The following is a 14,544-nucleotide window of genomic DNA, read 5'->3' on the forward strand; positions in this document are numbered from 1 at the left end:
GGTAGCAAGGTAGTCAAGTATTTGTTTTGAGGTGGGAGGGGAAGCAAGCTGGCAAGCAGGCAAGCAGTCGGGAACAAAAAGGCTTCGAGGTCTGGTTCCCGTAGGCATTGGGGGCTGGATTCTGGACCCGCCCCGTGATGCTGCCGCCGAGGCCAAATTCTTTGTCCCAGCCGGCAATTACAACACTGCAGGTATACTACAGCCCGCTCGGAGCCGACAACAGAGGAGAGAGGATATCCCCGTCCCAAGAATGGAGCACTTGCACTCGAGGACGTCCCAGGGACAGCTGCCATTGATCACTCGTCCAGCCACGTTCTGCGGTGTTATGTGTCAGTGACCTCCCGGCGACGAGGATCCGTTTGAGGCTTTGAGCCCCACAGCACTAGCAGCGTACCGATCCAGTGTACAGGAGATTGAAGGGAAAGCAGGTGTCCATGACTTGTTGACCAGACATGCCATCATCAAGATTGACGACAGGCTATAATTACATGCAGGCGCGCCATGCGATGTCGGTGGGGAGACTACCTCACCTCAGCACATGGCATGATGAATAATGCGGTGGCGGGCCATTTGATGCACGCACACTACCTACTGTAGGTCGATAGATCTATGTGCCTGCACAAACAGATGTTTTATCCAGTGTCTGGATATCTAGGAAACGTCTTCGACCGTGTCGGTGGTCAACCAGTATGCTTGCTGTGTATTCTGCCCATCTCTGCGAATGCTGGGCGTCAGTAATAGCAATATCTCTGTGATTGACCAAGAAATTAAAGATTACCCTAAAGGTGTGGTATAAGACATCCGGATCTTGGAGGGTCCAGTTCACAGGTGCCCAATCAGCCTACCCTGCCACATGCCTAGACACCCTGCCCAGTCTGCCTAACACCCAAGGGGCCCAGGTGCAGTCCTGACGGCCTGTAGACTGCTGTGTCTGCGTGGAGTGCCCAATCCTCTCCAATCTCGCTGGCTTGCTCGCATGGCGAATCCAGCCGCCTGTCACTGCCCCCAGTGCGTACCCCCTGCCTGTCTGCACGTCTGCCTGCCCGCCTGCCTGCAACCACCGGTGCAACAAGCATCGCTCGGGTCCTGGGTCCTGGGCTGGGCCGTGTCTTCCCAGGTTCCCCACCCTCTCTTCCCTTCCGTCGCTGTTGATTTCTCCTCCTTGCTGCCACTGCCACTCCCTCCTTGTCAGTCTAGGCTTGGGCTCGCACATACACCTAGGTTCCGTACCCAGCTCTTCTCAAAGGGTGTGGATTGCTCCGTGATCGTTCTTTTCTTCATTTCTCCGTCCATACCCCATCCCCCTTGCCCACCTACCTTGATCCTCCTTCTGTCATCTCATCGTCGAGCCCCAAATCCAACACCAGGCCGAATGCGTCAACGGCTGCAAATTGCCTAGGACCAGGAGAGAGAGAGCAGAGACAGGCAGACCGACCTCTGCAGAGAGTGAGACGGGACAGTGGGCGAGGCGAAGGCGGCATTAGCCACCACCACGGATAACCCGTTTCGAGTCGCCCTACAGATTACGGTCACTCCTTCTCTCCTCACCCATCCCAGTCCAACCCTCAACTGAAACCTGATACCACACCGCCAACAGTCTCGACACAAATCCTCGACTGATTTCCATTTCCACTTCGTTTTTTGTTTCCTCCAAGCCATCTCTCATCCCTACCTGATCTCGGCCGGTCACCCACTCGCTCCTTTCCCAACACAATTCCATCGAGCCGTCCGAATCCCTCAGCCCCGACCCGGCCCTCGACCACTCCGTATCACCCTCGAGGCAATTTCTCGGATTTGCAGCTCATCACGTCCCCCCGACCTTGCATCCCGGCCAGCCAAATTACTTCGATTAAAGCACGAGCATTACGAACGACCGTCCTGCTGTTTTTTTTGCGTCATCTGCTGCTGCCACTTTTCTCCAGCCGCCGAGCTCATTGCATAAACCCAGAATAAATAACCCTCAAACGCGCCCGACCGCAACACCAAATTCAGGGGTTGGAGTTTCGAATCTGTATAATCCTCAACATCACCCGTCCGCCAGCTTTGCCACCCTGGTTCTCATCACCACTTCGAAAGATCACCTTGATCTTGACAGCCCATCATGAGGGAAGTCAACTTCAGCATCCCGAACGTCAATAAGGCGTCGGTGGGCATCACCACCGCCCTGTACGACAGACGAGCCCTCGATTGTACATCCACGTTACCTTTGATCAATTCTTTGAACCACCTCGCATACCTCACGACGTCCTCTGCTCGCATCCGGGACATCCTCACCGTCGACGGAGGCATCGAGCGCCTAATATGTATCCTGAAGCAGGGCAGGAGTAAGGACATGATGGACATGTGGAAGTGGAACTTGGCTTTTCAATGTGTCGTCAACATAGGAGTTAGAGGCACCGAAGCCGTCCGCACCAGGGTCGTCGAGGCCGACATGGTCCCCGTCATCGCCACAATCCTCGACAATTATATCAAGGTCACAGAGAAATTAAGAGAAAAAGAAGAAAAGAAAAAGCGGTTGCAGGATCACCCGAGCCGATCCAGGCATGACCACAGCGGAGTCTCCAAGTCTGGCAGCTTTTCCAACCGGTCAGGGCGCCTAGACGTGGACCACAGAGCTTTCCGACGACAGGCACCTCCTCCCAGTATCGACATTACCTCAGTATCCTTCTCTGCAGGCGGCGGCCCATCAGCCCCAGCTGAGCAACCGCAAGCCGACATCACACCCACCATCTCACAATATCCCGTCACAACTCCTCCGGAGCGGCCCCCATTCCACACTCACCGTCATCACCATCATCACAACAGGACGCAAGATCCGCGGCAACACGCCACCAATGCATCTCGCCAACCCCTCCAGCCACTTGCCTCGACGATGACCAATGCGGATAACGATACCTTTATCCGACCGGTTCGTGATGTTGATCGGCTAGCCTCAATGATGCCGTTTGGTCTTCACTCTTTGTCTTCACAACCGACCTCGCCAACAACTCCTCTTCCGCCGCCTCAAATGAGGTCCCCCACCGTTCGTCCTGCTTCGGGCCTGGCACAAGCATCGAGGTCTCGTCGCCGTCCATCCATACGCCACCAGAACTCTACTGCTGATTCGGACGATCTCAATGGCGACAGCATGCAATCGGATGACTCACCCGACGCCGAAATGTCAGGAACTGCTGACATACAGGAAGTCGGTATTCAAGATATCAGCATGGAGGGTGAAGACAGCATACTCGCCGAAACCTCAATCGATCTCACGCCACCCAATGGATCAGATAATCAGCAAGATGGGACTTTCAACATCACACATCGGACCCCAATGGATGGGAGTATACTGAACACCACTACCACCCCCACTCCTGGGCCAACACTTGGCTTGTCTCCGAACAGGCCTACAATGGTCAGCCCTCCACAGCCAACAATGCCAACCGCCAGCGTCCCGCACTATCTTCTCGGCCGTCAAATGAACCCGAATCCGCAAATGATGGCCGCCATGCCTCGGGAGGAGGATGTGCTCATGTCTCTACAGCTCCTTGCCTACGTTTCTAAATACTGCAACCTCCGAACTTACTTCCAGAAGAGCCATCTGGTGCCGCGGTTGAAGATTGGAAAGGAAATCACAGCTGTGGAGAATGATGACCTGCCGATGGAATTGTCCGATGACGAAGAAGAGTTTGAGGAGGAATACCTTCTGCCCAACGACCTGAACATTTTCCCGTTGGTTGAAAAGTTCACGGTCCGCTACCACAGTACAGACATGCAGTACTGGGCCGGGGTCGTTATGAGGAACCTTTGCCGGAAAGACGACACTCGGGGCGGTATCCGCCAATGCGCTTATTATCAATGCGGGAAATGGGAAGAATATACCCGTCAGTTTGCCAAATGTCGGCGATGCCGGCGAACAAAGTACTGCAGCAAGGAGTGTCAAAAGAGCGCATGGGCTTTCCACCGTCACTGGTGTGTCGCTGCGACACAATGAATGATACCCTCTTCAGCATCTGGTTTTTCATCATCGGTGGATTCAATGCAGTCACGCAGCCACCTGGACATAATGTCTACTTTGCCTTGAAGCATCACCTACTCGGTCCTTTTGCGGCCCAATAGCATTGCGAAGCACGCATATTTGGAGGCGTCTGTTAACGTTGTGATACTTTTGGAATGGTCTGAAGGGTTTGGTTCTCGCTGGTGGAAGGCACCAAAATTTTGGCTTAATCGGATACCTCTACGCCCCGTCTACTCCTCAAACGCACACTCCCTCTCTCCCACTGTCCCTATCTCGGCAGGGATAACGGATGGTTGCAAAACAATCCACTTCGGTTTTTTAAAAGACAACTTGTTCGATTCTCATACCTGTGCTCATCTATCAGATGTGATGTGGTCGCTGGAGGTTCGAAGACATGGCCAGGCTCAGATGGGAACTCCCTGCAGTTTGTCACGGCTTTGCAGACCACACCGTTCCCTCAATTCCATCAAGGGCAGACGACTAGCCCTCGCTCCTTGACCAGATTAAAGGCGTGGAAACGCAACGGTGGATGCGGGGCAAGGTGAAGGTTTTAAATGGGAGGGGAGTTCACATCACGGGGAATAGTTCCCGGGAATCCACGATACATGCATGATCCGTCAACGGCGCTCTTTGGTTGCTCTCAATAATGGCTTCTCAGTTTTGCCGTCTCATATAATGACCACTCACTGTGGTTTTTGTTTCTTTTGTTTTTTGAGTCTGCTGCTTGCATCATGATGATCAAGGACAAAAACAGGGAAGGAAAGTCTCGCCACTGCGATGCTTCACACGACATGTTTTCTTTTCTCTTCCTTTTTGCATAGGGAGCGGGTGATTTCAAAGTAGGAGACGAAATGATACCTGGGTGGACGTGAAGGGAAGTAAGAGACTATCGACCTCGTGTCAAAGATGAATGAAACGAGGACTATTTGAACTAAGCCGTTGCTGCACTTTCGAATCAAATACCATGACTTGAATTTTAACTCTTTCGGAAAGCTTTTCGACTGAGCCGTAAGCCTCGTCCTTGCTTATACTCCAAGACAAATAAGTCGAAGAACGGTTGAGACAGCATAGTCATAGAGAGCTGGATGGGAAATGGCTGACAGACGAAAAGGAGGTCGGAATACGCTCATGACTGTCTATCCAAGTAGTAATTAAATTGTCATGGCACCCATTAAGATTTTCTTATAGATGTCTTCTCGATCCGGAGCTCCATTTCGACCCGGAGATTTCAACACGTGTATGCACAAAGGAAGGAGAAGACTGGTCGAATAAAGTCATCGTGGACCTGCTCCTCCCCAAATCCGGCTTGATGGCTCTGAAGAAGTTGATATCCGGAGATACTCTTATCATAAAACGCCCGCATTGAGTCCTTGTCGGCGACGGTTCGCCGTGGTATGGAAGTCATTTGCTTCGGCTTGCACATCTGAGTCGGATTGGGAAGAGACCTGGTATCCTTCTCCCAAATCTCTGTGCACTGCATGGTATCTTGTGCTTTGGTCCTTTTTTGACTACTTCTTCCCAGCGCCGCCCATGTACTTCACATTACGCCGCAACCAAAACCATGTCACCGCCCAGCTATGCGCTCATCACCGCCGCCCAGCCACGGTCTTCCTCTTAGCCTTGCCTAAGCGTGCCGTCTTCATGATCTTCTTGGGGCCGCCCTTGCCCTTCATCCCCTTGGCGCTGAACCCGCTCACGTCGCCAGAGCTCTCGGCGGTGCCAGACTTGGCATATTTCTTCTTGCCGCCGAACCCAAACTTGGCGTCCTTCTTGGCCCGCTTGTGGTTGGGTGTCCTGCTACCTTGGTCAGACCGGCCACGCTTGCCCGGCTTGTTGAGCTCGTTGTCGACGCCGACGTCGAAGAGGTCTGCCTCGTTGGTGTCGAGTTCACCGCCATTCTCAGCGCGCTCTGTGGTTGGAAATAAAAGTTAGTGTCACGCGATCCTGTTTTGCTGGCGAGATTTCTGTCAGGAACGGAATGCACATACTCTTCTTCAATGCCTTGATCTTCTCCAGCGTCTCCCGCTTCTCCTTATGCCTTTCTTGGAGCTTCGCAACCTGCACCTGCTTGCCGAACTTCTTGAGGTCGCGCAGTTTTCTCGCCTCGGCAGAGGCCTTCTTAGCCGTTGCCTCCTCGATCAGCTTGGCCTTGACCTTCTCCATGTGTCCGTCATCTTTGACCATCTCGGCGAAGTAGTCCTTGGGCCGCGAGAATGGCAGCCCTTCTGCCCTTAGCAGAGCGCGTGCTTTCTTGGCCGCCTCGAGTGACTGTGCGTATAGCTGTAGCTCGCGTTGCAGGTCATCAGATATGTCCTCGATCTTGGGCTCTGTGGGCTCTGAGGACACGAGTGTCTGGTGCGTGGTGAATGATGTGCTGGAGTCCTTGGGTATGGAGATGCGTTTTACAGCGGCAAGTAGGGCCGGCTGGTTGTTGATGGAGAGCTTGGTCTTGACAAAGAGGTCCTCGCGCTCCTCCTCGGGTAGATCCTCGAGATCAGAAAGTGCGATATCAGACTCCTCTTCTGCTTCGTCGTCGTTTTCTTGGGCCTCGGCCAGGCGTTGTTTCCGTCGATTCTCAGTCTTTTTGAGGATAGATTTTGGTTTACGCTCTATTTTCTCCTCCATGTCGACTTCTGACTCGGAATCGGTGTCGCTCTCGTTGAGAATTGCTGCAGCATTCGCCTCCTCGTACACGGACTCGTCGTCGTCCTCATCTTCGTCGGACTCCTCGGCCTCTATATCCAGAAGACCCTCGCCATCCTCGCCCTCGGAGTCGTCCTCGTCTTCCCAATCTTGCTCCTCCTCCTCTGGGATCAGGCCCTTCTTGCGTTTGTCTTTGATGACCGCCTTGTGCTTCTTCTTATCCTTCAGTTGTTTGACTTTCTGCAAGCCGTGGAAATCAGCAGTCAGTTCTGGCGCGACGTCGTTTTGTCGCAAAGGTTCTGGAGGAAGTAGAGCCACTGACCTTGTCTGTCAAACCCTTCTCTGCTGCCAGGGCAATCTTGAGCTTGCTGCGTGGCGCCATGTCTGCGATATATGGCAGTCAATTGAAGAGTATAGAGAAAACACAGAGGCGACTTGCAACTAAATTTACTGCGTGCAGTGCTTGCAAGTCGCAAAACGAACCGGACCCACCCAAAAAGTTTTGGTCGGGCTCGATCTTATCGGGCTTATCAGGATGCCTGCCCGGGCGCCCGCTGAGACCTTGGTGGCCCAGTGTGCAGGGTCCAGGTACAACGGGTCCAAACTCAGGCCCAAGGTCAAGTGTACGTATATTTGGGCTAGGTACCTAGGTACACATAAACGTGAGTTCATACCGATAGATATGAATATAGCATCAGCTGCCTCGGAGTACAGAGCAGAACCCACCATGAACGAAAATATCGGCAATGTCATCATGACTCCACTCGTCCTTTGATAGCAAGTCCATTTCAAAGGTTCAAATCGGCTTGCCCGGAAAGTGCACACGGAAATCAGCCAGCGGACCTTGCGTCTCTCACATGCTTCAAAAGCCCATGCTTCAAAACCATGGATAATTTGCAGATCGCATCTCAAGGAGCCAATTCGAAATGGCCTCGTGTGTCTCACCGCTGTCACCTTCTTACTTGAGCCGGTCCTCGCGCCAGATCTGACCACCCTTGCTGGTCTGGGCATAATACGGGTATACGGGACAGGAGACGGGACAGGGAACGGGACAGGGAATAGAGTCAAGGCTGGCAACAGTATGCGGCGGTATGATTTGTGAAACTTTCAAACCACCTTCAGAGAGTAACCATATAAGGCTGCCCTTCGTCTTCTCTCCTCATTCGGACTGGTGTGAGAAACATTCGCTCTCATATGTCCAGGCAACAGTGTGAACCTTGGCATATTGTGTTTTGTTTTTTGTTTCTTAAAACCACGGCCCTGACACGATCAAGAAATGCTCGACGGATACACAGTCACTCTTATCGCTGGCTTTGGTCTAGGCTTTCTCGTCCTGAGCCATGTGTTGGCATATCTGAGGTCACCGTTGAAGGATATCCCAGGCCCGCTTCTGGCCAAATTTACCAATGTGTGGCGCCTCATCGACCACTACAATGCCACCCAGATCAGCACTCAGCGGCGGCTTCACGAGAAGCTGGGTCCTGCTGTCCGCATTGGACCTAATGTTGTTAGTCTGAGCGACCCTAAGCTGCTTAAGACCGTGTACTCTACTCGTGGTGATTATCTCAAGGTTAGCCGCCTCAAAATAAACGACAGGGATCATTCATAGGGCTTCTTGAAAGCCTGTCTTGCATTTTTCATAACGAAACTGACATCAAGGTATAGAGTGACTTCTACACTGTCAACGACGCTGTGCAAGATGGTCAAGTCATCCAGAATGTCTTTGGCACTCGGAGCAACTCCTTTCATAGCAGATACATGAGGCCGATCCAGAAACTGTACTCAATGAACAGCATGCTCTCTATGGAGGGTTTGGTGGACAAAACCATCAGATCGCTATGTGGGCAGATCGAAAATCGCTTCATTGATGGTAAAAATGCGGGCAAGACTTGCGATATTGCCGACTGGGTCAGCTTCTGTAAATACAACAATTCGAGCCTCACCTAGTCTTGCATGTTTTAGCCACCGCTGACTCCTATACAAATACACAGACACGTGGGATGCCGTGGGTGAGTTGACATTTAGCAAGGACTTTGGCTTCCTCAGAGGCGGCTGTGATCAGATGCAACTGATCCAGACAGCTGAAAGCGTCATGCATTACTTTGGGATTGTCGGCCAGATGCCCATACTGGACAAATTCATGGGCAAAAATCCTTGGTTTGCGACGACAAGAAGTCCCATAAAGTTCCCCAATTTCGGGAGGGCCGCTGGGTTCTGCTTCGAGCAGCTCACAGAGCGCTTGTCTAACTACGACGTGGAGAAAGAGGGAGGTCGCCAAGATTTCCTGCGGGAATTCCTAAAGATTAAAGAAGAGAACCCAGATATTATCAGCAATAATGAGGTACTGGGTTATCTTCTACTAAATGTAAGCTGCTGTACACATCCATCACATTAGAGCAGGGCAGCTGACACATTTCAGATTCTCGCTGGAGCGGACACAACAGCCATCGTGCAAAAGGGTATTATATACCATCTCCTCAGAAACCCGGTGGCCAAGGTCAAGCTCCGGGACGAGCTTGATGCTGCAGCCATTTCTTTCCCGGCATCATTCGCTGAGACCAGAAGCCTCCCGTACCTCGACGCCGTCATCAAAGAGGGCCTGCGCATACATCCTCCAGTTGGAAACATATTGGAGCGCATTGTCCCAACTTCAGGTCTGACGCTCGGTGACGGACGTGTGATAGCACCGGGAACGATTGTTGGCATGAACCAGTGGGTTATATCGCGAAACAAGGAGATTTATGGCGACGATGTTGAGGCTTTCCGGCCAGAAAGGTGGCTACGTGGAAATAACGAGACAAGTGTGGCGTATGAGGCACGTCTGAAGACTATGAAGGAAGCAGACTTGTCATTCGGAGGCGGTAACAGAATATGCACAGGAAGGTACATGGCGACTTGCGAGTTGTTCAAGGTCACGGCAACGTTGTTCAGCTTGTATGATGTGAGTACACCCCCACAGCCTGCTTCTCTTACGAACTATATGACACGGACTACACCATACTAAGAGCAATCACAGATTGAACTCGAAGACCTTAGCACGGATTGGACGGTGCGCTTATGGTGGTTTGTCTTTACCGACGATATACGGGTAAAAATATCACGACGTGCAGATGATATACATAAGCTGATGGCGCGAGATCGCGACGAAAACTGAGAGACTCGAAAGCCACAAGCGTGACTCAAGGCAACAACTTCATGTGTTTCCAGTCCCTCAAGAGGCCTATATATCGAGGGTGCCATACTGCAGGCTAATTTTACAAATTGTCCTTTACTTCCTGCGGTCATTTTATCAGAAAATACATGAAACGCATTGAGATTAGAGATTACGGGAGAGAGAAATGAAAGAAAGGAAATAAGAGAGGAATACGGAGGCAGAGACATTGAAATAGATATAACGTCAAAGCACCCAGATATAAAACCACAGTCCTTAAGCCCTTTAAGCACATGCCGCAACTTCTCCATGGTGAGACCGTGGGCGTGCCCATCTATCGTTTCCACCGAACCCTCTAAATGGACCGCTCGGTTACCATGTTCCCAATTTATGAGTTCCAACTCCGCCCTGTTCTCGCCAAGGAGCTGATTCCCAGGTACGAGAGGTAGTTTCAGTCGGTAACCCACCGCGCCACCTCGTCGGTGTGTATTCCCGTGCCTGTATCGGTCCTACAACGTGTAGATTGATATAAGTACTTGTAATTCATGGAAGATGGCCCCATTTTTGCTTGTGCCTAGCAGTTTACCGATACCCTGCATGAGTGACACAATTTCTCTTGGATTCACTGAGTAGCATGTGGAATTTTGTGTGTAGGCAGTCGAGGTACAATCGTGTTAGGATTTTGGGGGCACAATTTGGTGTGGTGTTGAGGAAATCGTTTACGGTATAAATTGGCAATAGTCACGAATCTGGGAGTACGCAGCAACCAGGTTTCTGGCGAGCATGACTGAAGGTAAAACAACGATAATAACAGAATGGTCCTGAGTTCCCAGACTAGGAAGCCTGGCAGTTAGAAATGATGTGTCTTCCCGGCCAATCTTGGTCGCCGAATCGAATATGACGCACGATGTACTACCTTGAGAAGAGTCTCTGCACACGAAATCATGTCACGACAAAGTAGGACGTGAGTCGGCGAACTTAGCAACAGTCGATACATCACAGCAGTCTCCTTGGCACTTGCAGGGTTGGGATCGTGTTGCAAGGCTGGATGTTCATGTTAGGCTTTGACGCCTCGTTAGTGCGATGAAAGGGCCGCTATTGAAAGCCCGGCCATAGGCAATGCTCATCCAGAAGTTCATGGTCTGTGAGAGCGAAGCCGTTCACATGTCGAACCGCCGTTGTGTCTTTGATGTTGACCGGGCGTCTGCAGACTGCAATATGGGTGGTAGTTAAATGTGGGTCAGTTTGCACGGCAGCTATTGGCTCGCCGGCTCTGCTACAGCACTTTCACACCCTGTAACTCACGTGGCGACAGGGATGTCTCGTCAACCATGTGCGATGAAAGGGAGTGTACGCAACAAAATGTTCCCACCAGATTGCGTACTTCATAACAGGCTTGCTTAAGTAAAAAAAATACGGTACCACATCGATATCGCGTGCAGGGAACTCAGAAATGCATGCCGAGCTGAGCAATGCTGATGTAAAATCAACGAAGGTGATCCGTGACATACATACGAAAACAATCCACTCATCCTGTGGGCGTAGTGGTCCCACTTGGAGGCATGCTCAAAAACTCCACTCGTCAACCAAGGCAGACTTTAAATGACTTTACATGTGAACACTTCAAGTCAGACTTAAAGCTAGAATCCATTGGAATACCTAGTTGGGCTTAGTCCATGTGTTAATTCCAGGGGTATGACTTGAGGCAAAGCCATCTGCAAAGTATGTGTTCTTGATTATGTAAAAACCCCGGGCTCAAACTGCAATGCCTCTCACAAGTTTCTATTCAAGAGCAAATGAGAGTTCACAGAAGCTTGCAATAGAAACCAGCCGTTCGACTGCGGAATAAGTGACATATCAATGTACCTCATCCCCGCTGACTCTACTCACAGCCCTTCTATCCAGTGATGTCACATCTACATGGCTGTTGATTTATAGTTCGGTCTCTCTGTTACGTATAAGATACTGCACATGTACTGAATCCAATCACACGTCTAGCTCCGTCTGCCTCTGCCGACTTGGCTCGATCGCCACAGAAGTAGCTGCTAGAACGCCAAAGCCATGCGCTACGTATGATAATCAAGAACAAAAATCGATATTGGCTCAACTTGGTATGTGAACGATTTGCGCAAAAATGCCCACATCCGCCTTGCGGTAGGCTTCGATCAAGGAAGCAGTCGAAGATCGCCTTGTTTTCACATTTCAACTCGAAGAGAATGGTTATCTGGTGCACATCACCGGGCAAGTCGCGATGTCCCCATCGTTCTAGGGTCTAAGAAACCTAGAGTGTTGTTTAGTTCCGACATTTGTGCAGCAGGAAGAACCTAATTTCATTTGTACCCAGTCTTTCGCCTCCTTTCGCATATCTCCCGCATAGAGATTTGTGAGTATCTTCAGCCTTAACCCATTCATACCACAAGCGCATTTCGATGAAGTGATTTCCTCGAGGCAACACGATCGCCATTTGAATAATATTGTTCCAAGAAGCTCAACGCTTCTTGGATAGCAAAAGGATAATAATTATTCGGCAATGCTCAGGAACCAGGAGCAGCTCCTACTTAAGATGCTGATTTAGGGGTTCCTTATGTTCCGCACGTTTAGCCATGGTCAAATTCGCACATCGCAAATGTTGACAGGTCTGTGCTGAGGAGAGCTACACTCGGCTGGATCCTTGTTCTGGCGGCTATGAACCCGAATGCAGCATCTAGATAGTTATTGGAACTTCATTTATGATGACGCCTTACACTTCGCAATGCACTTACAGAGCTCATTCACACGCTAGATTTGTGGCACAGGCACGCAGGAAAAGCTTAGGTGTATGACAGCAAGTGAAGTGCTGCTTGAAAGGTCGGTTATATCAGCGTTTAAAGAAATCTCTCAGCTGTCCATCGGTCTTCCTTCTTTGAGAGGGATGAGTGTTGGGATAACGAATGGGCACATATAAAGTGAATGCTATATATTTGTTGTTGAGAAAGAGAGGTTTTGTATCAAGACCGTCGTAATTGGGACTTATTCATGCCATACATTCATTCTGTACATACGTTCTCGGCCGAATCGATCCAGGCATTCTTATCAAGGGAAGTGCCACTTACATTCTCTCATTCGCGTTCAAGTGCACACTTCTTCCAGTTGTGCATCACGGGAGAAGTTAGGAGCGAAATCCTGTAGTCTCCCACACGTATGATGCCTTGTGCTTTAGAGAGATCCGCTATGGCGTTGTCAAAATAATTGCTGTTGTCGTTCTCGTGCCATGATATCAAGCGCGGTGTGCGCTCAAACAGTCTCTTCTTTTTCATCACAAAGAAGGTTGCTGTGGACAGGCCCTCTGTCCAGCTTTGTGCTGATTCGACAAGCAAAGGCTTGTCGTCTCATACAGGAGACATTCCACTCTACTCTAGATTCTACGACCATTTTTACGCCGTTACCCTTGATGATGGGGACTAGGCTGAGATTAATGGAAGAGAGTATTGCTGTAATGAAGAGACAGGTATTCGGGACTACGTTTGATCCGGGATAGAGGATGAGATGCTCGTCTGAACATAGGCTGTCCCTATGTGGGGTCGCCAACACTTCAATCAGATGCAATCGAAGATCGGATTTTCTTTCATATTAGGACCTAGGCAATCAAAGAAACTAACCAAGTGAGAAAATCTGCGGGTGACTGGAGCGCATTGTCAGGGAAGGAAACAGAAATCGTGATGTAGAAGCACAATTGATCTGACAATAGTTCACATAAGTCGAGACCAGAAATCATGAATAATTGCAAAAGCCGATTTTTTTTCTTTTTCTTGGAGATCTCAGCCCACCAGTACCGGACTGACAATCTGTCTACTGGGGGAAACTGCAGTCATAGAACGTTCCTCTGCCACGCTCCCTCGTCGGGAGTGAATCCATTATGGGGAGACCAGTATCACTCCCACCATAGGACCCGGCCGATGCGTAGTCTTTCCTCCGCCTGGGAACAGCAAAAGCCTTCCATGCATATCCCTTCCTGTGCGTGCCAAACATGAAAGCTCGCAGAGCTAGCTAAGCCCCGTCTCTTCCTTTTTCGTCATTCCGCGAGTGGAACTTGAAGAGAAAAAAAAGCCTCGCTCGCTCTTGTGTGATGGAAGTATTAGCCGTCTTCCAGCTGTTCGTGACCCTGATTAACCTGTCTATCTTGTCTATCATAGTTTCCCATGCTCGCCGTAGACGTCGTTGTCGCGCGTCCCGACCAGAGAGATCCGAGAAATCCACTTTTGTCTATTGTGCCCTGAGCCCTGTGTAAAGCAAAAACAACTAAGCGCGGTGTCAAGCCACCGTGAACCATCTATCAGGCCAAATTCCTTTTTGGTATGGAGCGCGTAAAAACATGACTGTCGTAATGCTTCGATCAGATCCAGGGTAGTCTCTCCCCCAGATAGATGATGCGCTCGTAACTGCACGCCTCGGGCGCCTTCTGCAGTAATGCGTCCTGGCTTTCCGGAAGAGCCCTCATCTAAAGGGTATCAAGAAGGGTTCCAGAGCCGTGCATAAAACCAATGCAAGCGCTCTGATGACTGAGACTGATGTGAGGACCTGAGCATGCCAACTCTAGAAATACTCGGGATGATATCCGAGTCGACGTCGTTACGCGCGTAGTTGTCCCTGAAAAGAGAAGATGAACATGGTGGCGAATGATCGTATGTACTGAAAATGATGCCTGAGAAAAGTGGTCGAGCGGAAAAGGAAACATGTTGTAGGAAATGTGGCTCCGTCGTTAGGGAGGTGTTGT

The 14,544-nt window shown here is 50.5% G+C and overlaps 3 protein-coding genes across 3 annotated transcripts; 2 read left to right on the forward strand and 1 right to left on the reverse strand.

Annotated features, from left to right (window-relative positions):
- Window positions 1-2,101: 2,101 nt before the first annotated feature.
- Window positions 2,102-3,973, forward strand: J7T55_001802 (MYND zinc finger; the record flags this gene model as incomplete). The annotated part of the gene is made up of 1 exon (XM_053142704.1): window positions 2,102-3,973. The coding sequence occupies one exon, from the start codon at window positions 2,102-2,104 to the stop codon at window positions 3,971-3,973; it is 1,872 nt and encodes a 623-aa protein (XP_052994256.1).
- Window positions 3,974-5,583: 1,610 nt separating this feature from the next.
- J7T55_001803 (rrna processing protein) lies at window positions 5,584-7,022 on the reverse strand (the record flags this gene model as incomplete). The annotated part of the gene is made up of 3 exons (XM_053142705.1): window positions 5,584-5,906; window positions 5,986-6,880; window positions 6,963-7,022. The coding sequence occupies 3 exons, from the start codon at window positions 7,020-7,022 to the stop codon at window positions 5,584-5,586; spliced, it is 1,278 nt and encodes a 425-aa protein (XP_052994257.1).
- A 153-nt stretch (window positions 7,023-7,175) lies between these two features.
- J7T55_001804 (benzoate 4-monooxygenase cytochrome p450) lies at window positions 7,176-9,794 on the forward strand (the record flags this gene model as incomplete). Its single annotated transcript, XM_053142706.1, has 8 exons — window positions 7,176-7,263; window positions 7,333-7,406; window positions 7,554-7,719; window positions 7,936-8,210; window positions 8,306-8,558; window positions 8,632-9,005; window positions 9,060-9,581; window positions 9,657-9,794. The coding sequence occupies 8 exons, from the start codon at window positions 7,176-7,178 to the stop codon at window positions 9,792-9,794; spliced, it is 1,890 nt and encodes a 629-aa protein (XP_052994258.1).
- Between the last annotated feature and the right edge of the window lie 4,750 nt (window positions 9,795-14,544).

The sequence above is a fragment of the Diaporthe amygdali genome, assembly GCF_026229845.1.
Source record: "Diaporthe amygdali strain CAA958 chromosome Unknown NODE_12_length_1037015_cov_66_201586, whole genome shotgun sequence".
NCBI classification, from domain to species: domain Eukaryota; kingdom Fungi; phylum Ascomycota; class Sordariomycetes; order Diaporthales; family Diaporthaceae; genus Diaporthe; species Diaporthe amygdali.